Source organism: Musca domestica, unplaced genomic scaffold (genome assembly GCF_030504385.1).
Source record: "Musca domestica strain aabys unplaced genomic scaffold, Musca_domestica.polishedcontigs.V.1.1 38, whole genome shotgun sequence".
Lineage (NCBI taxonomy): Eukaryota > Metazoa > Arthropoda > Insecta > Diptera > Muscidae > Musca > Musca domestica.
The window spans coordinates 1331927-1358565 of record NW_026712324.1 but is presented as its reverse complement, the minus strand read 5'-3'; the positions used below and the strand labels follow the sequence as shown (position 1 = coordinate 1358565).

The 26639-nt window shown below is 32.1% G+C and overlaps 1 protein-coding gene across 1 annotated transcript; it reads right to left on the bottom strand.

Annotated features, from left to right (window-relative positions):
* Positions 1-5276: 5276 nt before the first annotated feature.
* Positions 5277-20160, bottom strand: LOC101896218 (tyrosine 3-monooxygenase). The gene is made up of 7 exons (XM_005180745.4): positions 19418-20160; positions 15576-15687; positions 14266-14403; positions 14048-14143; positions 10373-11192; positions 9256-9382; positions 5277-6156 (listed from the first exon to the last, which is right to left on the bottom strand). The coding sequence occupies exons 1-7, from the start codon at positions 19484-19486 to the stop codon at positions 5758-5760; spliced, it is 1761 nt and encodes a 586-aa protein (XP_005180802.1). The 5' UTR covers positions 19487-20160; the 3' UTR covers positions 5277-5757.
* Between the last annotated feature and the right edge of the window lie 6479 nt (positions 20161-26639).

The following is a 26639-nucleotide window of genomic DNA, read 5'->3' as shown; positions in this document are numbered from 1 at the left end:
TTGTTAATGGTCCATACAATTTCATTGTCTGATTTCTTAATATTAATGTTAATATTTTTTTAAAAAGTATTTAATATACACACATATATGTTAATTTTTTTTTAATTTCAACAAACATTATATTTGGTATTCTCGTGTAATATTATTTAATATAAGCAATATAGTGAATCGGATGAAGATTTGTAGATGGAAATTCTATGTCACACATACATACAAACATTAAAGAATAAAGATGCTTCGTGTGAAAAATTAAAATAATGAAAGAAAATAATATATAATAATATTATATTTTCAAAACTACCAAATATGAGTTTTAAGAGATTTTTAATTTTTTTTTTCAAAAAAAAAAAAAAAAAATACAAAACTTATTTGTATTTTTTTATTCTAGGATTAAAAAGATGTAGAAAAGCATATATTACCAATGGTTGTATATCATGTCCGTTTTGTTAAATATATTTTGGCTTTCTTTAGGTTTGGAGGTTTGGACTATAACTACTACTTCCTCCACTTTATAAAACCAAAAAAAAAAAAAACACATTTTGAAAAAACTTCAAATTTTAATTTTATGCCGGAAGTACAAGAATTAATGCACCAATGTATTCCATCTTTAACTTCATCAAATACTGATAAATTTGAAAAGTCATAGAAAAATCGTAAAATTATTTCCAATTTGTGATGTTTGCATAAAATGATTTCTTTCGAAAGTTATAAGGATTATAAATTACCAAAATATTAAACCTATATAGGAGAGGTATCAAAAGGAGGTGCTTAAACCAGATCTTGTGCTGGTAAAAATATTGTAATATGCGAAGTTCTAAAAGAATCGGAAACTTGTTGTTAATCAACATTTGGAGCCTTTTTGGGGGGGGGGGGGGGGGGTGGGGTCACCAGATGAAGTGGACCGACATATCCCCTCCTCACACAAGATCTTTTATTGATAAAATAAAATAATGGGTTGTGTGAAATTTGAAGACAATCGGGTTTTTATTTTAAATTTTATTTAAGGGCTATGATTATTCAAAATTTTCACGCTTTATGGTAGAGGAACTTGATGGGGTAGTTCAATATTATCAATTTTCCCACCTCACCTAGGTCTAGTACAAATATAAGAATTCGCAAAGTCAGATGATCCATTTTTTCCTGTGTCATAAATCTGCGAAATATTTCTGCGATAATATTGATCTCTTGTTGGGAAGGTACCAGAAGGAGTGGTCCGATATTGCGCATCTCCGAACAAGATCTAATTTTGGTAATAATATTTCGATGTACCCCCTTCGAGAGTTATCGCGCGCACCAGCCAGAGAGAGAGAAAGAGACAGATGGGTAGACACCCTTCGATTGACTCCCACTCTGGACTGATATATGCCGCATTGTAAAAGACTGCCATAACAACTCCAAGGCGAAACCACTGAAGGTAGAGCATTCTGAAATTATGGGTGGTTCATTGTTGGTGTGTTGTAAATCCAATGATATGGGTACTAAAATAATGTTGGGTAATGAAATTTAGTAAACGAGTTTAGACAGAATTTTCAGACCAGTAAAGAAAGTCTTAAAGTCGTTCGGCCTACCCCAATTTCCATATTTAGTAGAGCTTCACGTAACAAATAAAAGTTTTTTATGGGGAATTTGGGAGAATTTAATCATACCAACTATGACTATTGTTATAATTTAAAGTCCAAAAGAAGGAAGAATGTGAGAGGTATATGATATTATCCTCCTCTGAACCGATTTTTACTAAATTTGCCGAGGCATTTCTGGTTTTTTCAATTCGGGCTTGTATTACTTATTTGGTGCACAATTAACTTGAAATCGGATAAAGATATATATATATATAGATGGAAGCTATATGCAAATCTGAACTGATCTCTAAATTTGGCAAATGTATTTTAGAGCTGTATTTGATATATTTCCCAGAATATCGTTGTTACAGAGGGCATATTATGGCTGTGGAAAGCAAATATAACAAATCGGATGAAAAATATATATGGGAGCTATAGCGATATCTGAACCGATTTTCACCAAATTTGACATACTAGCTTCTAAACTCAATTCGATCGTAAGTGCCACATTGCATCCCATTTGGACTAAAATTACACGATTGGTGCACAATAAAAAGCAAATCGGACAGAGATATATATATATATATATATATATATATATATATATATATATATATATATATATATATATATATATATATATACATATATGGGAGCTACATGCAAATCTTAACCGATCTCTAAATTTAGCAAAGGTATTTCTGAGCTGTATTTGATATACTTCCACAAATATTATTGTTACTGAGTGCATATTACGGCTGCGGAGGACAAAAATAACAAATCGGATGAACAATAAATATGGAAGCTATGGCTATATCTGAACCGATTTCAATCAAATTTGACACACTTATTTTCACACACACTTAATTTGGTTGTATGTGCAAAATTCCATACCATTCGGGCTGATATAACACGTTTGATGCACAATAAAAGGCAAATCGAACGAAGATATATGTGGGAGCTATATCTAAATTTTTACCGATTATTTCCAGCTTCGATAGGGTTCGTCCTTGAGCCAAACAAATTAATGCAAACGCAAAATTTCATCTGCGACCTGTACTTTGTTTACAAAAATGCATGGGCAGACGGACATGCATGCATAAATCTACTCAGAATGTAATTCTATGCAGATAATCAAAGGGAACTATGGGTCTATCTCGTTTCCTTTTGCCTGTTACAAACAAATGCACAAAGACATAATACCCTGACCACCTTGTGGTGTATTATGTGTATTCGCATTTTTCACAACCCAGACAGTCAATTATAATTAAATTATAAAAATTCGAAAAAAAGTGCTAAGCTTGCCGAAATTAAAAAAAGACTTTATGTTATCTAATATGGATGATATTTTTAGGGTTCATTTTAGGTGTACGAAATTCCTGTGGTCAAAGACACACAATGAGAGTTCATCTGAAATATTTATGCCCCACACCACAAGGTGGTCAGGGTATTATGTCTTTGTGCATTTTGTGCAAAAGGAAATGAGATGGACCCCTAGTTCTTTTTGATGATCTGCATAGAATCGCATTCTGAGTCGATTTATGCATGTCAGTCCGTATGTCCATGTATTTTTGTAAACAAAGTACAGGTCGCATTTATTGCCCGATCCAGATGAAGTTTTACACAAGTCATTTGTTTGATCCACCCTATTGAAATTGGAGATAATCGGCCAGATTTAAGATATAGCTCCTGAGGGAACTTGCCTCGACTAATTTTGCGATTTCAAAACATCGATATACGTATCTTCTGTTTTTTTTTTAGCATAACTTTCATTATCGGCCGGATTTTCCATGTAATTAATATTTTTTTTGCACCGCGGAATTTATATGGACCGAAAAAGGGCTTTTTTTGGGGAAGGTTTAGGTGGTGTCTGGTAGCTTCTTTCCAATTGTGTAAAAGCTGGTTTAGTTACATTTATATCAGATTTCTTCGATTTAATCTCATATATTTTTATGTTTACGACTACTTTATTTTGATCGCTAACTTGCCGAAAAATCTTATTAATTACCGAAATTATAATTAACCAAATTTTAATTTTTAATTAATTTTTCAACACTGTTGTATAATTTTTTTCATTTGTGTCTGAGCTGATTTAAGCATTTATAGCATTTTTATTGTTATTATTATTATTGTTATTTTTATTGTTTTTGTTGTTAATTTTAAGAATCTTCTTTTTATTCTTATTTCATAACATCTTTTTTTATAATTTTACTAAATATGGATAGAACATTTATTTAACATTTTTTCGAGCTTTAAAATTATATATATTTTCGTCCATAACCACGTTTTTGATTAGTTTATATGCATTTTTAATTAGTTTTGTTGTTTATATTTATTTTTTTTTTTTTTTTTTTTGATTATTAAAATTTATTTCTATTTTTATTTTATTTTTTTTTTTGGTAATAATTTTTTTATGTCCGCAAATAATTTCCATGCGCATTTTTTCCACATATAATTTAATATTAATATTTATACTTTACTTCTTTCGCAATGATTTGGTTTTTTCCCATGTGAGATATATTTCGTGTTATTGTATTGTTATTTTTTGATAACATTTTTCTTTTTTACATTTTTTTAAAACAAAAATTTTATTTTACTTTTTGTTTTAATTTCTTACGAGAATCAACATTTACCAGTAATAAATAATTTTATTTTTTAAGCAAATATTTTTTAATACATTCTTATTTTTTTCAATTTTTATTAGTTTTTTTTTAACAAATTGCTTTATTTATTTATTTTATTTATTTATTTATTTTTTTTTTTTTGAGAAAAAACTTCCCATTGCAAAGAACTTTATTTCTTCTAAAAATTTGTATTTATTTTTGTTATATTATATAATTTTTTCTTTCTATTCATTTTTATAATGTTTTTTTTTTTCGAAAACTCTAATTTTTTTATCAATTGATTTTTAATTTTTTATTAAGCAAAATATTTCCAATAGCTAATATTTTTTTTTTTTTTTTTTTGAATACAAATTTTGTTTATTAATTTTTAATCCGTTTTTTTTTTCTACTTATGAATTTTAATAAACATTTAAATATTTTTCTAAAAGAAAAAAACAATAAAAACACACAAAGCTTTTTTTTTTTTTTTTTAATTTTTTTATTTTTGCAATTCAATATATTTAATAATTGAAAATCTTAAATAATACTACACAATAAGACTACATACCTAATTTAATACACAAAAAATAATAGTTACATTTAAAATATTTATATATATGTAAAAATATATGTATAAAATTAATTAAAAAAACAGCATACAAAAAGAGTTGGTAAAAAATTAATAAATTCTTTTGTTTTTCTCTGCCGGGGGAAAAAATTAATTTTACCACAATGGCGGAGAAAATAAAGGAAATGTGTACCAAAAAAAAAATACAAAATAAAAAAATAATACAATAATTAACAAAACATTTTTTGTTGTTTTTTTGAGGAAATAACATGAAAATACAAAATAAAAAAATATGAAATAATAGGGGAAGGCGGGGGTACGGAATGGATTGGCTTAAAAACTATAGGTTTTTTGGTCCAATAATAGTTGTTTGATGGGCGAACAAAATAATAAATTAAATTATTTGAGAAAATAAAAAAGGATTTAAATTAATAATTGTTGTCGTCGTCGCATGAGTGCCTTTGGGTGATGAAGAATGAAAAATATTTGCTAAACGAAAAAAAAACAAATAAAACTATTCATTTATAAAACAAAAGTGCTAAGGAGGTGGAGGTGGGGTGGGGTGGCTAGGCATTCGGCGATTCGATGAGGATTTGCTATGAGTTGGTGAGTGAGGAGTAGTTGAAGTAGATTGTACATTTAATACAAAAAAAAGAATACTTTCATTGGATATTTAGGTTGTTGTTGTTGTTTTTCAATTCAATTTTTTTTTCTTTCTAATAAATTAAACGTAACTCAATTTTTTGTTGTTTTCTTCTTCTTCTTCTTCATCTCTTTACCACAACTAAGACTAGGAATATTTTGAATTATTCACAAGCCTGCATTTAAAGCTTTTGCTAACAAAAAAAAAAAAAACAAAACGGGAAAAAGGAAGAAAGAACCTGATTGAGTTGCCTCCAAGGAAAATACTATCCTGGGAAGGCCCAGAGCTACGCCTTTCAACTTTAGTGAGAATGATTGTTGTTGGTTGGTTGGTTGATTTAAGTTCTGTATATATCTCTCTCCTTCCATGTTTTTTTGGCTGGATTTAGAAGGGACGACGCAATTTGTTGATGGCATTGGTCAAATGTAAGATTTCTGTGTTCATCTGATGCAACAGGGTGTCCAACTTGTCCACACTGTCCAAGATCTCCACACGTTCGGTGTGGGGATTGAAACGCACTTCGAAGGGACGCGACATTGTGGAGACCCAGCGACGGAACTTGTCCTTGGCATCATCGAAACTTTCGGCCACATAGTAGATGGGTTGGTATTCCTGATCCTGGTAGGGTTGGACGGCGGTGGAGGCGGGTTCGAAGGGACGATGTTCACACTTGTCGGAGATGGCGTGCAAGAGCTCACCATAGGCCGACAAGAGACCGGCACCGTAGGCCTTGACTTCGCCATGTTCCTTGCAGAGACCGAATTCGACGGTGAACCAGTAGACCTGGAATTAAAAAAAAATCGATTGAAAAATTAGAATTGCTTAAATCCGAAAAAGACCTTGAATTGCTACTTTTATTTTTCGAACAAGATTAAAACGAGCAATTTAGTTTAGCTTGACTTAATGACTCTAAGCTGCGGCGTTTTAACAGAGAACTTGACTTTTGTTTTTGAAAAATTGTGCAATAGCAACAACAGCCTCAATTTCAAGTGGCTTGCACTTAAACTTGGCTTAGAACTTTGAAAACAAAACCAGCCACCACTGAATGCCAGCAGCAGCTTTTGAAAACAAAAATAATCATGCATTCAACCAGCACACCCCAAATCAATGCCGTGAAACTTGTTTGAAAATGCAAAAAAAAAAAAAAAAAAAAAAAAAAAAAAAAAAAGAAACTGTGGCAGCCACATTCTAAAGGTCACTCCAATGTAATGTGAACGAATATAATGTTTAAGACAATTTAAAAATTTTCAAAAAAAAAAAAAAAAAAATCGCACCAAGACAAGGCCCAAACATTGCAGAACAATTCTTTGGTTTTGCATAAAATTCAATAGCCCTGAAAAGAAGTGGCCAATTAATTTTGAAAACTATTCAAAAAACCAAACACGATTTCCTAAATTTGTTGGCAAGCCACTAATGATGGGTGGGGTGGGAAATTTCAGTTTGAATTGAAATGTAAAAAAAAGGAATTTTAATGAATTGAAATCGCCTCCATTGAAATCTCATTTTTGCTAGGTAATTTGCAAATGCAACCAAGTTCAGGCAAAAGAGAAGGGAAATCTCACTGAATTGAATTTTAAATTTTTTTCTAATTTTTTGTCTTAAAGTTGAATGGGAATTTCATTGGCCATGGCCTAAAAATTCAAGTTTGGAAAGGGGAGAAAATAAAACAATCAGAGAGTAAAATATTTAATTGGTCCAAATTGCACCAAAAAATGTCGAATCAGTAAAAAGGATGCGACGTAAACAAAAGAGGCGTACAATTTTGTTCTCCATACAATTTTGTACTCCTCTAACAATTTTTGTTCTCCTCTAACTCCCCCCCTGACTTTGGGGCAAATTTGTAAATCTTTCCTTTCTTGGACGCTTCTATGTCCAAAGTAAGGGGTAGGTAAGCTGGTTTGTAAGCAGTTACTAATGTCAAAAGCTACTGGCTGAAGTTAAAGCTAATTTCCACTCTTCACTTGAGGGCAAATTTGTAAATATTTGCTTCCTTGGACGTTTCTATGTCCAAAGTAAGGGGTAGGTAAGGTGGTTGGTAAGTAGTTAATAATGAGAAAAATATTAGATGAAGTCATCATTTGTTAATGAGTGGTTTTTAACTTCGCCTCTCGACTTGGAGGCAACTTTGTAAATATTTGCTCCCATGGATGTTTCTATGTCCAAAGTAAGGGATAGGTAAGTGGGTTTGTAACAAGTAACTAATGTCAAAAAGTACTTTAAATAATGAGTATTCCTGCTCGGATAAGAGAATGTAAAAATTAAGAAATATGTAGAGGTTGTTTAAAATACTTTCTTTTAACGATTACATTGCCATTAAAAAAAAAGTGTGGACTGGCTACTTTATAAGTCATTACTGATTCTAAAACTCATTATTTGGTAATGAGATGTTTTATTAGATCAGGAAGTAAATGTGGCAAGAATTCTGATAGTTTCAACAGTTTTGTAAATACTTTCTTTGTATTGCATGTGTTTTTTAAAGAAGAAATATAGAGGCTGGTTTGTAAATGGCTACTGATGCCTAATCTCATTATTTGGTAATGAGACTTCTTCGGCATAAAGCATTTGACATGAAGTGTTATAGAATGTGAAGAGTCTTGTAAGCCATTTCTTTGAATTAAATGCCTTTAAAAAAAACAATATTTAGGTTAATATGTAAGTAGTTTTGGTGCTAAAACTCATTACGTGGTAATGAGCTTTGACATGTGATGAAGTTTGAACAGTTCTGTATGTACCTTCTTGGCATCAAATATCCTTTTAATACAAGGACTATTTCAGCTGGTTTTTTAAGCATTAACTGACGCTAAGAACCATTATTTGGTAATGGGTTTGTAATTGATTTTCCATCGATTGCATGTCCAGATTTAAATAATAAATATGTAGCCAGATTTACAAGCTTATACTCTTGCCAAACAACTACTTCAGAATACCCATTATTAGGTATAAATATTTACTATTTTCCTGTTTTCGAGTGCCTTTAACTGCATTATCTCGTTGAACTGTTATATCGACATTTTAATATTTAAACTGAAATATCGAATTTCGATTGAGTGTTCAAAGCTGGTAGTTGCGGATACCAAAAGGTTATTTTAGAAACCAATTGTTTGCCAATAAAAGTTTTCAGGAACTGTGTCATCTTTTTGAACTGTTATATCGGCCGCCATATCAATTTACGTGTGATGTGTTAAAACTGAGCTAAAGTTCTTGGCATTTTTTTTCAAGTCGGCCTTATCGATTTTCGTATGGGGAAACTGATTTATCTATTTTTTGAAACTATCTGACCGTGGTTCCTGAGGAATTAGAAGTACGAAACCCATTATTTGGAAATTAGCGTTGGCTAGGGTTTGATCAATTGCGTTATCTTTTTAAACTGTTGTATGGATTTTCGTCTTTTTAAACATTTTTTTTTTTTTTGATTTGTGGAATTCTTTAACGGCATTATCTTTTGGACTGTCATATCGACCATCAACTATTTACACTGCATTATCGATTTTCTTTTGATCTTATGAAAAATGTATTACCGATTTGTTTGAGCTTTTTAAACTGCTATACCGATGTTCGTAATGAAGACTGAGTTATCTACTTTTGTAAACTGTGTAGCCGATTTTCTCAATTTTTGTTTGGAGAACTGCATATGGGCAACTGAATTATCGATTTTTGGAAAAATTGAGTAATTTTCACCTTTTGTAAAACCTCATTTTCAAAATCAATTTAAACAGATTTAATTTCATCTCATGATTTTGACTTCGAAATAATTTTTCTTTTTTTAATTTTGCCTTTTTAATTTGAAACTCTAAAACCTTATTTGCTCTAATTTTTTCCTGCTCCTTTTTTCTACTTCTTTTTTATAATTTATTTTGCAATTAAACATTTCATAATACTTACGGTAGATAATTTTTCAATTTCATCATCTGAGGCACCCAATGAAGCTAAACCAATTTCCTGGGAGAATTGAGCAAAGCTGGGATCGGACAGCAATGGCATGTGACCCAACAATTCATGGATGCAATCACTGTAAAGGGGAGGGAAGAGAAGAAAAAATTACAAAATCAGTTTTGCAACAACAAAATTATAATAACAAAATTACTTTAGACGAAGTGTTGGAATATTGTTGGGAGAAGTAACAAAAGACCGAAGGGGTAGTGGAGGCCAAACCCATCCATTGAAACAAGTGGCATTAAATAATTCAATTACCATGTTAATGGAGTTGTCACAGAGTGCCATCATCGTCATCATCAATAGCACCATCACCATGTTTCAGAGAACCCCCTTTTAATGGGGGGGTGGGTGCGAATTTCTCTAACCAATTATCAGGGTTCCTTTTGTTCTTGCCTTGAAAGTTGGCCAACAGAGTGTGGGCAATGTTGCTTCCCCTAACCAAAAAGTTTAGTCAGACCATTATCTATGGCATCCTTTGAAGAAAATTTCCGTTTGAGGAAGAAAGTTTTTTTTTGGCGAAAGGAAATTTCATAAAAGGAAATAGTTTTGTGGAGGAAACAACTCCGCCTTGCCTTTTGAAAATTGAAATAATTGGCCTTGAGTTTGTTAGACAAGGAAAGGGAAACGAGAAGGGGAAACTTCTCCCAAAAAAATTTGAAATAATTAGCCTTGGTTTTGCTATTTTGAGGAGAATAGCCACCTTTCCCGAAAACTTTTATAAAATTCGACTTGATGTTCTTAATCGAAGGAGGAAATTTAAAATAATTGGGCTTGGTTGGCCTAGGAATTGTATGAGTTATTTTCAAGGGGATCTCCATTTCTCCCTCCAAAAAATTAAATAATTGGCCTTCATTAAGTTAGGCAAGGCAAGGAGGGAGGGGAAACTTCTCCCCTGAATATTTTTAGATAATTGGCCTTGATTTTATTTGGCATCGAGAGGAAGCAGTTGCTTCTCCATCGCCAAAAATCTTTAAAAATTGGCCTAAATTTCGAAAATGTACCCCCAACTTTGTTACTCTTTTAGAGAGAATAAATTCCGACAAAATTATTGAAAAATACTTACGGTTCGGGTGTGTGGAAGGGTGAGTTGACATGACGCACATACTGTGTCGACTGGAAAATACGGAAGGCCAACGAAGCCAAGAAATCGCGAGCGGTCAGCAAACCAGCAGCTGGTCTCAGTGTGAATCCGGTATTTTTGCGCAAAAAGTCCGACATCTCTTGGAGCTGAGGCAAACGGTCTTCCACAAAGATTTTCTCTTCCTCCAATTTCTTGAAAGCATTACGGTACTCAATGCAAGCATGTTTGGGTGTCAACTCCTTGACCATGCGGAACACCGAACGCCAGGTCTTCACCTCAACTTCGGTGTATTCAATGTGGGGAATTGGATCTCCGTATTTGTAGGCGAAAGCGATTTCGGCAATTTCCTTGCGACGTTGACGATAGACTTTATCGGCAAAGCCGGGATGGTTCATGTCCAAATCGGGTTCGTATTTGGTCATCAAATGATTGCAGTTATCCAATTCGGAGGCATGTTTGGGGAACCAGGGTGACTTGACGCTAATGTTGTTTTCGGCCATCAAATTGATGCTGCTGAACGAGCCAGTCTGGCGCAGAGAACGAATCAATTGCAACAAATTGCCACGGGTCATGCTCAACTTGATCAAGACATCGTGGTCAACACCCTCGGAACGGGATTGACGTGACTCCACATGTTGTACGGTGCCGTGATAATTTTCCACGGCCTTGAGGATACGACCCAAAGAGGTAATGCCCTCCTTGAGGCGTACAATCAGGGCGGCGTTTTGTACGGCATTTTCAGCTTCAGGAGATTCACTGGCGGCATTGGCCAAAACAATTTCATCTTCAGTTAAACCAGCATCTGAGAAAGAGAAGAAGAAAAAGAGAGGAAAAAAGAATTAATTTTTATGCACTTCCCAGCTAATGCAGGACACGTACTCCGCCCCCACAAATGAATGGAAAAAGGAAAAACCTTTTATGCCAGTTGTGATGATGAATGGCAGCACAAAGAAAATGATTATTGTTCACGCTTAGCACCCACTCAAAAGTGAAATGAAACGTAACGTTTTTAAGTCCTGACAATGGGAATGGAGGGGTGGCGCAGGTTATCCCCTTACCTCCCTGCCTCCACTATGCCATTATGACAAGTACAGGCTTTCCCTTCAATGTTGGGAGTTAATAGAGTGAAAGGCAACAAAAACGCTTAAGTGTTGCCAGCACTGCATCCCCCACTCCTCCGCCCCCCCCCCCCCCCCCCCCACACAAGGAACTTAAATGCTCTTCCTCTCCATGGATGTATGTGTATGTGTGTCATGCCTGGGTATTATATTTGATTGTAATATTATAAGATTTTTTGCTTTATAGACTTATGACATTAGCACGCACACACACACACACCCACCCACCCACACAACTACAGAAATATGACTTTATGATGGAAAGCAGGCATTGTTACGCAGCAGCAACAGCCGGAAAAGCCAACGGAAATGAACAATTTTCCATTTGAAATCATAGCAATGATTTAAACTTGGAGGAGGACAAAAGGATCAGAAACCAGAAAAAAATGAATTTAACATCTACAAGTATGGCAAGGATAAGAACTGTTAAGAGGTCTTAAGATAATACTAAATTATGATTGTTATTTGACATTCGAAGTGGAGAGTTGTTTTTTTATGGCGAAGAGATTTTCAAGAGAGCGGATTATTAAATAATTTGATTTGGGGAATTTAAATAGCATGGGATTTAAGGCGATTAAGCGGCATTGAAACTGGGGAACAAAGGTCAATAAAATTGTTTTACGATTTTTTTGAGAGGTTGCAAAGCTGCGCATTATTTGGAATTGTTGCAGAGGTAAAATACATTTCAAAACGCTAAATTTTTCCTTGGTATGGCACGTAGATCAAAAGGTGGGTGAAACCGTTTTATCGACCGATTTTCTAAAATGCCTTATAACTCGTTTTTTGTAATGTGGACCGTTGCCAAAATAGCTATATTGCCTGGAATAAATTTTCCTACGCCTTTTTTTTTTAATTTCAAAGGGAAAATAAAATAATTTAAATTTTTTTTTTAATATTTCAAAATTTTTTTTGGGATTAGATTTTTTGTTTTTTTTTTTTTTGAGAGGTTTTAAAGCTGTACATTATTTGGAATATTTGCAGAGGTAAAATACATTCTAAAACGCTAAATTTTTCCTTGGTATGGCGAATAGATCAAAAGTTGGAAGAAACCGTTTTATCGACCGATGTTCTAAATTGACTTATAACTCGTTTCTTGTGAGTTGTACCGTTGCCAAAATAACTATATTGCCTAGAATAAATTATTCTCCTTCTTTTTCTTCAAAATTTCAATGCAAATAATATAAAAATTAAAATGAAAAATATTTTTTTAATATTTTATGAAATTTCTATAGGGCTTTCAAATTAAAATTTTGTTTTTTGACATTGAAAATTGTCCAATTTAAAAAAATTGTCCAGGGAACAAATTTTGCTTAAAAATGCAAAAAAAAAAAACTGTAAAATATCTGGTAGTTTAAATTTTACCGACCGACTGCTTTATCGACAATAGCCTGAAAATGGCTAAAATACATATTTAGATGACTGAAGTGGTAGCAGTGTTTCATAGCATCCATAAGCTGGTATTGTATGTTTCATATTGCAATATAATCAAAAAATAGATTACACCGTTTTACCGACAGCGATCTGAAAGTGTCTAAAACACATATTTGGATGTCTTAAATGGTAAAAGGTTTTCTCAATAGCTAAAAGTTCGTATTAAATCTTTGCTATTGCAATTGGATCAAAAGTTACAGTAAACCGTTTTATCGACATATTTTTTAAAACTGCTTAGAACAGCTATTTTTAGATAATGAGGCAAATATAAGAGGCACATTTTCCGAATTTTTATAACATTTTGAAACATTTTAAGCTAAAATTTGTTTTAGACGGTATTATCGGCATCATAGTTAATGAAGATGTAAAAATATAGCACCGACGACAACGTGCAAAATTGTCTTTAAATTGTCAACTATTGTGCATTCAAGGTATTAAAAATTGTTTATGGAACTGCATTATCGATAATTTGCCGAACATTTTTAAAATCGCTTTCAAGTGATTTTTAATCGTTTGAAGCTATTTTTTGCTACAATGTTCAATATTTTTCGTCTTTTTGTCCCTGGGTTGAATATTTAAAAAATTAAAATAAGACTGCATTATCGACAATTTTCTGAAATTTTTCGAAAATACTTTGAAATGATTGTTATTGTTTCAAGCTTGTAAACTCATGTTTTGCTACAGTGCGTTCTGGTCACAGTGCTGAATATTCAAAAAACTGGTGTGACACTGTATTATCGACAATTTTTCGGAATTATTTTGAAAATTGCTTTGAAATTATTTTTTATTGAATTGAGGCTCGTAAACTTGTTGCTAAGCTGTTTTCGTATCCCTACACTCAATATTTGAGAAATTGGTGTGGAACTGCACTATCGACAATTTTCGTGAATTTCAGAAAATTGATTTTAAATGATTTTTATGCTTTAATTGTTAAATTATTTTGCCACACAGTTTTTGCCCATGACTTCAATATTTGGAAAATTGGTATTCGACTGCATTATCGATAATTTTGCAAAATTTTTGAAAATTGCCTTGAAATGATTTTTTTTCATGAATTTGGGGCTTGTGAAATTAGTTGTTTTCTACACTCTCTGTCATAAATGCTTACCATCTGTATTATTCTTATTATCACTAGATTCATCACTATTATCATTAGATTCCTGAGTTTGTTCAGATTCAACTGGATATTCGGCTTCAATGGTAACTGTTTGTGTCAAACAAAATTAATATGAAATGAAAAAAAAAAATAAAAGTAATAATAAATAAAAATGAATTTCAAAAAATAATAAAAAATTAAATAATAAAAAATTGAAAATAACTCTCTACCTTCATTGTATTCGGCTTGGTGAATGTCATCAACAACATCCAAGTTTTCTAGCTGTTGTTCATCTTGCAATTCAATTTGTTCTTGGGTGGGGACATGCTCGCCCTTGGCTTGCATGATGGCATCTTCGAGGGAACCATCTTTACAAAAAAAAAATAATAAATAAATAAAAATAAAAAATTGAAAATAAAATTTAAAAATAAAATATAAAATTAAGAGAAATAAAAATTAAGGAACCAAAAAGAGGCATGGAGGCATATATTCCTGGTGTTTAATTTTTGGAGAGCAGGATATAAAAAGTTTTCATATGAATTAAAAATCCCCAAATTTATTCCCTTTTCTTGGAATATTTAATTAGTGGTCTAAGGGCCTTAATTTGATAAAAAAAAACAAACAAAAATTTGAAAAGTCAAATATTCGATAATATTTTATTGCACTGTGTTATCGACTTAATTTCATATGGAGGTGAACATTGAAATCCCGAATTTATTCCATTTTCGTGGAGTATTTAATTAGTGTTCCTTAATGTTCTAAAAACCGTAATTAAAAAAAACATAAATTTGAAATGTCATGAATATAACAATATTCCATTGCACTGTGTTATCGACTGACATTAATATGGAGGTAAAATTTGAAATCCTGAATTTATTCCATTTTTTGGAATATTTAATTAGTGTTATTTAATGGCCTAAGGACCATAACTTAAAAAAGTCACACATAAATTTGAAATGTCATAAATTTGATAATATGTCATTGCACTGTGGATTTTTAGGAATTATTAGGAATATTTAGGAATTACTATAATTCGGAAAAGGTTCAAATTAATTTTTTGGCGATCCCATGAACTGTTTTATCGGCAATTTTTCGAAATTTTTAAAATTCTTAATTTTTTAGATTTTTTATTCAGTTTAGGGATATAACTTTATATTTCCAGTGTCTTTTTGGGTCCCAAAGCCTTATGAAGAAAAAAAATATTTTTGGAAAATTAGGAAGAGAGATGAAGAGAATATCGAATTTTCTCTTCGGGGTCTCTTTCTCTAAAATACTCCGATTTTCTTGCAAAAGATCTTTTCCCAAATTATTGGAAGCAAGTTATAGGAAATTTTTTGAAGGAAAACGTGGAGTATGAGAAATAAGGGAGAGAAATAGAGAGATTATTTTTTTTATGATTTTTTCTCTTCAGGTCTCCCTCCCTCTCACTCTCTTAAATTCTCAGGTTTTTCTTTCAAAATTACTTTTCGGTGCCTCAATTTCCAGTTTTTTTTTTTTTTTTTTTTTTTCATTATTCTGGGTATATATCTCTTGAACTTACCATTAGCCTTGGTGCGGGCCTCCTCCAAAACAATTTGTTTGTTTTGTTTGACAACCAGACTTTCGAAACGGGCATCATCCACCAGAGAGCGGCGGCGAGATGGATAACCATTCTAAAAATGGAATAAAGGAAAAAATGGAAATTAGTAAAAATTGTGAAAAAAATACTTTTGATTAACAAAACAAAAATTAAAAAAAGAAATAAAAAAAATTGACAAATTCGAAATATGAAAAATGAAAAAAAATCTAGTTAAAATATATCACTGAGCCTACATTTTAGTTTTGAGACTGAAATTCCCCTATTTTTGCAAAATTTAGTTCAAATATTGATCTATTTATCAACATTGTTTTCAATTATTTTATTTATTTCGCACTTGTTTATGTTGCAATGTAACGAAATTTTGTTTATAAAAAAAATTATTATTATTAAAAAAAAAATATTAATTTGATTTTTCAATAACAAATTAACACCTCCATATGAATGGGTTGTTGCTTCAGGCCCAAATCGAAAAGAAAAATTACCATCTTTCCCAAAAAAAAAAAAAAATAATAAATAAATAAAAGTGAAAGTAAACTGAAATCAATGCCAGATTTTCAACTCATCTCCAAAAGGTCGTTATTTCGGAATTTAATTTTATTTTTATTACTTTTGTTGTTATCTGTCATCTCCGGCAAGTGACTGACTGGTCAAAACATAAAGGGAAATTCTTCAAATGCCATGTCATTGAGTTATGGACGCAGGCCCTTGGCTTGGTGCAACGATCGACACCATGAACATCATTATCATCATGATGATGATGTTTGATCATCATGATGATCATTATGTGGCTGCCCATCATATGTATTTAACCACAATTTCCAAGAGGTGTTAATAAAGCTGTAAACATCAATTTTTTTTATTTGGCAGCAGCGTAATCAAAACAAACCAAACAAATCATTAATATCTCTTGCAGTTCGAAGATAAATGGGTTTTGAAATAAAACAGAAAATGGTGAAGAAGAGGAAGAGATGGAAAAAATGGTAATAAAATCAATGACCAAATGACAAAAAACTAACAAATTTATGGCATTTATTTGTTTTGTTGGTGGTCGTCGGCCGGTCTCGGCTTTGGGGGGCGAACAATGCGATGCTAGGTGACAAAGTTGGCACGTACGCACGCGCAGCATCCATCCAATGAAATGAAATGGGGTGGGCTATTTTTGTTTTTAACAAACAAAAAAATATTTAATGGGGCATTTCTTGCGGTTTGCCGGTCAGCGGTTATTTCATTAACAATGTTAACAACTTAATAATTTTGTTTGTGGTTTTTGTTGTTATCATTGCCGCTGACCATAACAAGCAATCCATTGATCGATCTTCGAACTTGTTTCCCTTTTTTTTTGCCTCATAAATAATGACCCAAACAACGGAGATGTTGTTATGGCCACTCGGCCCCACCCACCCGAGACCATAAATAACGTTTTCAATTTCATTTCCAAAATTGAAGAAAGACTTTTGTTGTGAGGGGGTTACATTGGGGAAATGTGTTGAAATTCCCCAAAACTGATGGTATGTTATCTGCATTTCTTTTGTCTTCAATAAAAAAAAAATAATAATATTTATGATATCAAAATAAACCATAATTTTTTGGGGAGGAGAAGGAAGGAGGGGGCACAAAAAAGTATGTCAATGTTTGCTGGTGTGAAAAAAATATGTTGTGAATTTTTTTTGGTTCAAAAAAAAACTGGATTTTTTTGGGGAATTATGTAAGGAAATTACAAAAATAAAATTGGCAAAAAAATGGACAAATTTGGAGATTTGGTAAAGAATGTTTTGGGAATTTTGAAGATACTTTTTCAAAATTGACTTCAATATTAAAATTTTCCTAAAAGGGATCTTTCAAAAAAAAAAAATTGGTATGGATATTTTTGATTTAAAAGTAAAATGTATTATTTTTTAGCATTAAATAAAATTTAAAAAATCAGAGTTAAAAATGTCCCTCAGAACTTAAAATATCCCTCCAAGGAAAATTTTTGTTTTAACGAATTTTCCAAAAAAAAAAAAAAAAAAAAAAAAATTTAATTTTGGAAAAAAAGGACAATTTTCTTTTGGGAAATTTGAAGATAAAAAATTGAAAATATAAAAATGCCCTAAAAATGGATTTTATGATTTTGTAAAAAAACATCCAAGACTTTATAAAAATCCGAAGCTAAAACAAGTGAAAGTGTCAGAAAAGTTTCCTTAAAAATTACAAATCTCCCTCCAAGGGAAATTTTTGGTTTTTATGAATTTTGAAAACAATGGTTTTATTTTAAGGTTCTATATTAACCGCAAAGTTAAATTATGGAAAAAAAAACTAATTTTTTTGATGGAAAATTTGAAGACAAAGAATTGAAAATTTAGAAAATTTCCGTCTAAAATTAAAATTTCCCTTCAATTTTTGTTATTTTGGAACATTTTTTTTATGACTTCCTAAAAAACATCTAAGATTTTAAATAAATTAAATATAAATAAAATAAATTTAGGAATTTTAAAAAAAATATTTCAGTTTTAGGCTCTATATGAATAGGGAAAACAAATTTTGAAAGAATTTGAAAATTTCCCTTTTGGGAAATTTTAAGGGAAATTTGAAGGCAAAAAAGGTAACATAATCCTTCTCAAAATTAAGATTTCTTAAAAAATGTGTTTTATGACTCCCTAAAAGCCATCTAAGGCTTTGATATGAAATTTATAAGAAATTTGAAAATAAAACTAAGGAAATTTTAACAATTTTCCCCCAAGATTTAAATTTCCCTACGAGGGAAATTTTTGTTTTTAGGAATTTTTATAAAAAATATTTCATGTGAAGACTTCATATAAATCGAAAGATTAAATTTTGGAAAAATTACAAAATTTCCCTTTTGGGAAATTTTAAGTGAAATTTTTGTTTTCAGTGGAAATTTGTATTTTAAGCAAAAATATATGAAAATATGAAAGAAATTTTAAATTTGGAGCGGAAATAAAAATTTCCTATGGAGGGAAATTTTTGTTTGGAAGAATTTTTAAAAAAAAAATAATGTTTTTTTTTAAACTACAAGAAATTTAAATTTCTATGGGACAATAAAATTGGTATAATTCTTTCAAAGAAATTTAATTTTTTTTTGGAATTTTAAAAAATGGGATATTTTTGAAAGAAAAAATTGAAGTGACTTTTTAGAAAAATTGAGGGAAATTTTGGTTTTTTTTAAGATTTTTTGGTCAAAATTGTAAGTTTGTTTAAAAATGTATAGATTTCTAACTTTGAAGAAATTTTATTTTTTTCAAGTCTAAAATAAAAAAGTATATTTTTTTTGAAAAAAAGGCAAATATAGGGAATTTTCTTTATAAAATTTAGGGTAATTTTGGGTTAAACATATTATGAGTAGTGGATTTTTTCTTAAAAAAAGAGTTTTAGTTTTTTTTATTTTCCCAAAAAAAGTTTTGATTTTTCCCTTATTTTAAAATAAAAGATATTGAAAATTTTAATTTTATATTAAAAAATCTTTTTCGATATTTATCTTCTAAATATTAGAAATTTTACAAATTTCACTAGGAATATATTTTTAAAATTTTCACGATTTTTAATATTTTTAAGACATTTTTAGGTTATGTTTTTTAAACTAAAAACAAATATTTTTTCAATTTCAAATATTTTCTTTGTTTTTTTTTAATGTGGAAATTCTGCACATTTCACTAAAAGGACATTTTTATAAATTTCCAAAAGTCCAATATCATATTTTCGGGATTATTTTTAATATTTTTCAATTTAGTTTCAAATTTCAAATTTCTTCACTTTTTCCTAATTTTATTCTTTTTTAACTTATATAAATTTTACTCAAAACTCACCTCAATACTGTATGATTTTTTAATGGCGAACATTTCACGGTTCTTTTGGGCAGCAGCTACGGCCATCATTTTGTTAGGAGTTTTTTTTTTTTGTTGTTGTGGTGGTGGTAGAGGAAAATAAATTAAATTTTCTAGGTATGTAGTTGTTGGTATTGGTAGCGGTTTTAGGACCTTAAGATTTTCCTTGTTGTTGTAGTAGTCTTGTCAAAAATTTACCAAAGTGTTTTCTTTTATCAAAGATTTAAAAAAAAAACACTTTTAATACTTTTTGTTGGCGTTGTTGTAAATGAAAATAAGCCTTTTTGAAAAATCACTAATTTTTCTTTCACTGCTTATTTTTTAAAAAATATTCTGGGACTTGCTTCTATTTGTTATAGCAGGCTTCTAGCTCCAAATTTGTAGATCTCGTTGCGGGACGTTTGTGTCTAAATTAGCTGAGCGGCAGGCAGGTATCAAAAAAAATTCGATTTTCACAAAAATTAACACTTCTGACGCTGAGGATATTCGAGGGGATTAATCCTTGTTTTTTTGCAACACTTAACTTTGGGTTTTCCAAAAAACACACGAATGACTTTAGCTAAGAATTACAACAAACGTTGAGCAGCAACTACTTTTTGTTTTAATTAATTTTTAATTTTTTATTTAAATTTTTTTAGTTAAAAACTGATAAAACGTTTTGGACGTTTTTTCCTTCTAACCAAAGAAGCAAGTTAATAGAGCGAGTGATAGCGAATCAATGCATGCTCAATGTCCAAGCTCCCAATGTTTATATACCCTCGACGCTGTATTTCGGGCTGGTTAACAGCAGCAGCAGCAGTAGCAGGCGTCGTGGCCGTTAACAGCTGGGGCTGTGTAGAACGAGACGAGCGAACCTTTAAGCCGCACACACCACAACGGCCCAACATTGCCAAGTTAACAGAGAGTTAGATTCAAATGAGTAACACTCAGTCAGTAAAGAGCTCCCCCTTAACTCCTCTCTGCCTCAGCCGTACTCACACACTTGTTGGTGGTCAGCCACTCAAAACCTGTTAACAACAGACCCCCAATATGTTAACTTGACTTAAAAGCGGTGATTTTTTTGTCTTTGCCATGCCAACAATTAAAACCTGTGGAAGAGCAAGGGAGGCCGGTGATTTCCTCAAGCATCTGGTGAGGAGAGCAGGTCTGCTAAACTACGTCACAGCATCAGTGCTACCTTTTGGCTGACTGGGGAATTTTGTTATGGTTCGTAAAACCCTCTTGTTGTTGTTATTGTGCGCTTTCGTTTCACACAACACAAACCAAAACAACAAACACCCAGCAATGTTTATCTTTTCTCGTGCGTAAGAAGAGAGGAGCCTGTAATAATGAGATGCGAACAAAGAGCGCGCATGCTCTGCCCAAAACAAATGATTCAGAAGAAAGCAACAACAACAGCAACACCAATCTTTGTTGTGGGATTTACCTTCCGTTTTGGCCATTTCCAACACGCTCCATAATTGTATCAAGTTCAAGTATTCGCTGTCACATCCAGATGTTTTGTCGTCACAACAGTCATAACAGTAGAACAACAGCAACAACATCGCTAATAGTGTTAAGCTCATTTATCTTCGGTGTTAACACGGCTAAGGAGGTGTTTAACATCTTTTGACTCGATGATGGTTTCCCTGCCGCAACAGAACACTGGGGATTTCTGTAATTGGGCGGGAATTTTTTTTGTAATTTTAATTCTTCTTTTTGTTTCTTGGAAAATCCATCCACTTGTAATTTGAGAATTATTACAACGATTCGGGGGATTATGGAGATATTGGTATTTATTGAAATGCTTCTGATTCCTTGGAAATATCCCAATAAAAAGTTAAGGGGATTTTGGGAAGCAAAGCAGACTAAATTTAACAAAAAATGAGGATTGTTTTAAACAAAAAATCTCTTAAAATAGCAACTTTGAATTCAGCATATAAAAATTAAAATAGGAAGGATATTCGAATTCAATATCAAAGAATATTTAAAAATGTTTACATCTGGAATTTTTTAGGGATATTTGCTTACACCCTCCACCATACTAACTTTGTCATTCCGTTTGTAACTCTTCGTAATACTCATGTCAGACCCAACAAAGTATATATATTCTTGATCAGCGTAAAATTCTGAGACGATTTAGCGATGTCCGTCTGTCTGTTGTAATCACGCTATCTTTCGAACGAATTGAGATAGAAGGCTAAAATGTTGCATATATGTTTATTTTCCCAGTCGGCATGTTAGGTTTGTAAATGAGCCAAGTAGGTCCACGTTTTCATATAGCCCCCATATAACGGTACCTCCCGATATTCGGTATCTTGAGGATTTTAGCGACCTTATTCACCGGAATTGTTTCAAATTTGGTATTTGAAGTTCAAAATAGATACTACAGCCTAAGACAGAAAATTGTCTGTGCAGGTCCACGTCTTCGTATAGCCTCCATATAATGGTACCTCCCGATATTTGGTATTTTGAGGATTTTAGGCACATTATTCACCGGAATTGTTTCAAATTTGGTATTTGAAGTTCGAAATGGATACTACAGCCTAAGATAGAAAATTATCTGTGCAGGTCCATGTCTTCGTATAGGCCCCATATATCAGTACCTCCCTATATTCCGTATTTTGATGGTTTTAGCGATATTATTCAACGGAATTGTTTCAAATTTGGTATTTGAAGTTCAAAATAGATACTACAGCCTAAGACAGAAAATTATCTGTGCAGGTCCATGTCTTCGTATAGGCCCCATATATCAGTACCTCCCTATATTCCGTATTTTGATAATTTTAGCGTCATTATTCACCGGAATTAATTCAAATTACGTATTTAGAGTTCATAATGGGAACTACAGTCTGTGACAGAAAATTACCTTTGCAGGTCCACGTCTTCGTATAGCCCCCATTAAACGATACCTCCCCATATTCCCCGTTTTGATGATTTTAGCGACATTATTCACCGGAGTAGTTTCAAATTCGGTATGTGAAGTTCGTAGTGGGAACTACAGTCTGCGACAGAAAATTGTCTATGCAGGTCCAGGTCTTCGTATAGGCCCCATATATCAGTACCTCCCTATATTCGGTATTTTGACGAGTTTAGGTACAAAAACCCCCGAAATTGTTTGAGATGTCGTATTTGAAGTTCGTAATGGATGCTACAGCTTGTGACAGAAAACTGTCTATGCAGGTCCAGGTATAGCTCCGATATAACGGTACCTCTCTATATGCGACATTTTGATGATTTTAGCTAAATCATTCACCGTTTATTTTAAGTTTCAAATTTGAATATGGTAATGGCTTACAACAAACAATGCCTGAGTAGGTCCACGTCGTATAGACCCCAATATAACGTCTATGTTCGGTATTTTAAAGATTTTAACAGAGTTTTTAACGGATTTTATTTTTTGAAAATTTCCTAATTCGTTCCCGGCCGAACTTACTGCTTTTTAACTTGTTTTTCAAAAAATTACATTTTATGATATTTCAACTACTATCTTTAACCAAGAAAACTATTTCTGAAAACAAACGTATTCAACTTTTTTGTTAAAAACTAAGGATTTTTTTTTTCAAAATTTGACTTTTGATAATTATTTGCATTTTTTTGTTACAAAATAAAGTAATATTTTTAGGTATTGTTTGAGACATATTTCCCAAATCATTTGAATAATAGATTTAGCTAAATTTTGACAAAAATCAATATCGTTTTTTACAAAAACCTTTTTTGTTTTGCAAAAATGCAAAATATACAACAAATTAAGAATATTTTCGACACTTTGACCTATGACCTTTTTACAAATATTAATAAATATTTGGATTTTAATAATTAATTCTTAATTAATTCTTAATTTTTTATTATTTACAATATGTATTTTCCAAATTAGTTGTACCCTCAGAGAGTATATATCGTTTTATACGGTCAAAACGTGTCTCATTGAATTGACGGTTTTTGGACCAAATAAATTTCAGAACATTTGTAGTCGATCTAGAGGTAGTCGATCTAGAAGTTTTATCAAACTTCGGAGATGGCAACATCGGTCCACTCCTTCTGGTACCTTCTTCAAAAAAGGTCAAAATTTTCCAGGTGTTAGGTTAGGTACGAAAATGGAATATATCGGCCCATTCCACACTTTGAATAATAATAACTCTTATTAAATGTTAAATATTTAATATTTTCGATTTTAAAGACTTGTTTTTAATGTTCCAGACAAAAATTGTGAATTTTTATATGAAAAATCGTGGAGCTGAAAAGAAACAAAGAATTCTTAACCAAAAAGTTAAGGATTCTATTTAAGTTTTTTAAGGACACCTTCGATATCAGAACATTCTTGTCACAAATTATAAAATTTAAAACAAAAAAATCGTAAGATTTGTTGGTAAAAATCTGATATATTTATTTTTATAACCTCAGCTAATGAGGGTATATCATTTGATACGGCCACAACGTGCATCATCGAAATACCGATTTTAGACCCTAGGTCTCTTTGGACCAAATCCGTTTCAGGACATTTGGAGTCGATCTAGTGATGTCCGTTCGCCTGCCTGTATGGCTCGAAGGGAATATGAGAATTGGTCCAAACTAGATTCATGGTAATATTATTATCAAACTTAGATCGAGTTCGGAGATGGGCAAAATCGGCGCACTCCTTCGGGTACCTCCCACACAAAATGTCAACATTTTCAAAAAAAGTAATTCAAGATTTCAATATTTCTATCAACACAAGATATTTTCTAAAGATCGTAGAGATCGGATCATTCCTTCCGGTGCCTCCCCCACCAAGGGTCCACGTTTTGAATAAAAATAACGATTATAAAATCCGTAATGAGCATCAGGTTCTCGTCATATTTCACACATCCCATAACTTCTAATAACTCAAGATATGCTGAAAAGATGTGGTATATCGGTCCAATCCATTTCTGATTCCTCCCCTACAAATGATACAATTTCATAATTTCAAATAACAAAATTTACTGCACAGAAAGAGAAAGGATAATCCGATTTTGCTCCAACTTTGCAAATTCTAATATTTGCATCAGTGCTAGGTCAGGTGCGACAATGGACAATATCGGGCCATCAAGTACCTCTCCCACAAAGGATCAAAATTTAGAATAATTACAATTCTTATAAAATGTGATATATGAGTCCGATTGTCTTTAAATTACACACATCATAATATTTTGATTAACCCAAAGTCTGGTGGTAAGATGGAATATATCGGTCCGCTCCTTCTGGTACCTTTCCCACAAAAGATGGAAATTTCCAAAAAATATTTTTTGCACGCATAAAATTGGATATAAATGTTCGATTTTCTTGTAACTTTGCACATACCAATATTTTAATCGATCTTAAATGAAGTATGAAAATGGAATACTTCGGTCGACCATATATCTGGTACAAAACGCACAAAATTATCACATATAAAGCTAAGGAAGCAGCCTCGCTCACTTCGAGAGTTATATAACTTCAAGCCGGTCACACAGACAGACGACCGGACGGATGTACATGACTAGGTCGACATGAAGTCCTGAAATGGGATTCTTCCAAGGAGGCATGATGTCCTCAAAAAAATTTTACGGCATCAAAGTCGTAGCGCCTGGACCAGGTACATACAAAAATTTGTATTTTTGGAAAATACCCTATAGGTTTAGGATGTCATTGAGTCCATGCCGTTACAGATTTCCTTGCGTGCGTTTTTTTTTTTTTTTTTTTGAATTTTTCCTATTAAAAATTAGGAATTCTCCCTCATGGGATACCTTCCCCAAATGTAAATCACATTTGGAAATAAAATTGTCTTATTTTTATTGAGAACTATTAATACTACTTGGCGATTGGAAAACGTCAGACCTGGCGTTATTCATAATGGAAACATTTGTTTTATTTTTCTTCTGAAAATAAATTAGCAACAACAACAAAGAACGACGGATATCAGAAATCAATAACAAAAAAAGTGTGTAAATTACACTACTTCTGAGGTGACTGTTTTTGTGTTTTTTTTTGTGTTCTTTAACGGGTTCTGAGATTCTGTGAACTTGTGCGCTCGCTAATCACGGAATCTCCCTTTCACCATTACGAATACGAAAACAAAAACAAATCCATTAAGCGAGAAAAAAATATAACAACAAAAAACCAAACAGAATAACAACAAAAACAAAAAGAACATTGAATTGAATCGAATGGGCGTCAGAGAGGCTAAGCCAAGGAAGGTTTGGGGCGTTAGCAACAAATTAATGGGGGTAGTTGCCTTAATAACTACAAACGTTTGCGACTTGTGGTTGTTGTTTTTGCCCACAATCAACAGGTGTGTGTCGAGCTAACAAGCTGGGAAATAACAGCAGCATTTACCACCAGGGCTAATAACATTCACCAGTCAGTCAGTTAGCCAGCCAGCCAGGCAGTCATTCATCCAGCCAACCATCCAACCACCTTCCACACTTAACAGCCAACCCCTTTAACAGCCAGCTTAACAGTGGGCCTGTTAATAACATTATCATTACGGCTTAACGGCTTGAAAGAGCCGGCAGAACAGCAGCCTCAGACAACAAAACTGGACCAAAGGCCGCTCGTTTTGATTTCATTGAAATCAATAGGTGTTTGAACGTCAACGCATGCGCGCGTCATCTGAATATTTAATTTGAATAAATGGAAGATGAGAAAAAATCGAAAAAACAGAAGAAACCCAAAAATAGAGACAACGAAAAAATATGCACTGTTTAATTAAATATTTATAGTTGAAGTGTCTTATTTTTAGTCGGAGGGGGATTTTTGTGAGAAAATGTCCCAAAATTTTGCGAAATTTTCAAGTGACGTCGGAATAAAATTTAATAATTTTTTGTTATTATTAGTGCTCCTCGCTAGCTGGTTAATTACGTCAATATTGTCACACTTAGCTTGAAAGCCAGTGAAATTATAGCCAAACAATTTTTTGTGTATTTTTTGTTTGTTTTTTCGATTCGAAAGAATGAGGTTATTAATTACCTGTTTCGTATGGAATTTTTAAAGGCAATTTTGGAATCGATAAATGGTCAAAGTTAATATCATGTGATTATAAATATATAATTAAATATTGTTGTGGTCTTATTGTTGTTCGTTTGTTTGTTTTGGAGGGATTTTTTTTTTTGAAATTTTGTCATTGGTTTTCCATTGTTCGCCATTGTTTATGGACACGTGCCGGAGAGATATTTTGGATTGTTTAGAAATGTAAATACAGGGTTTAAATAAAAAATTATCATTT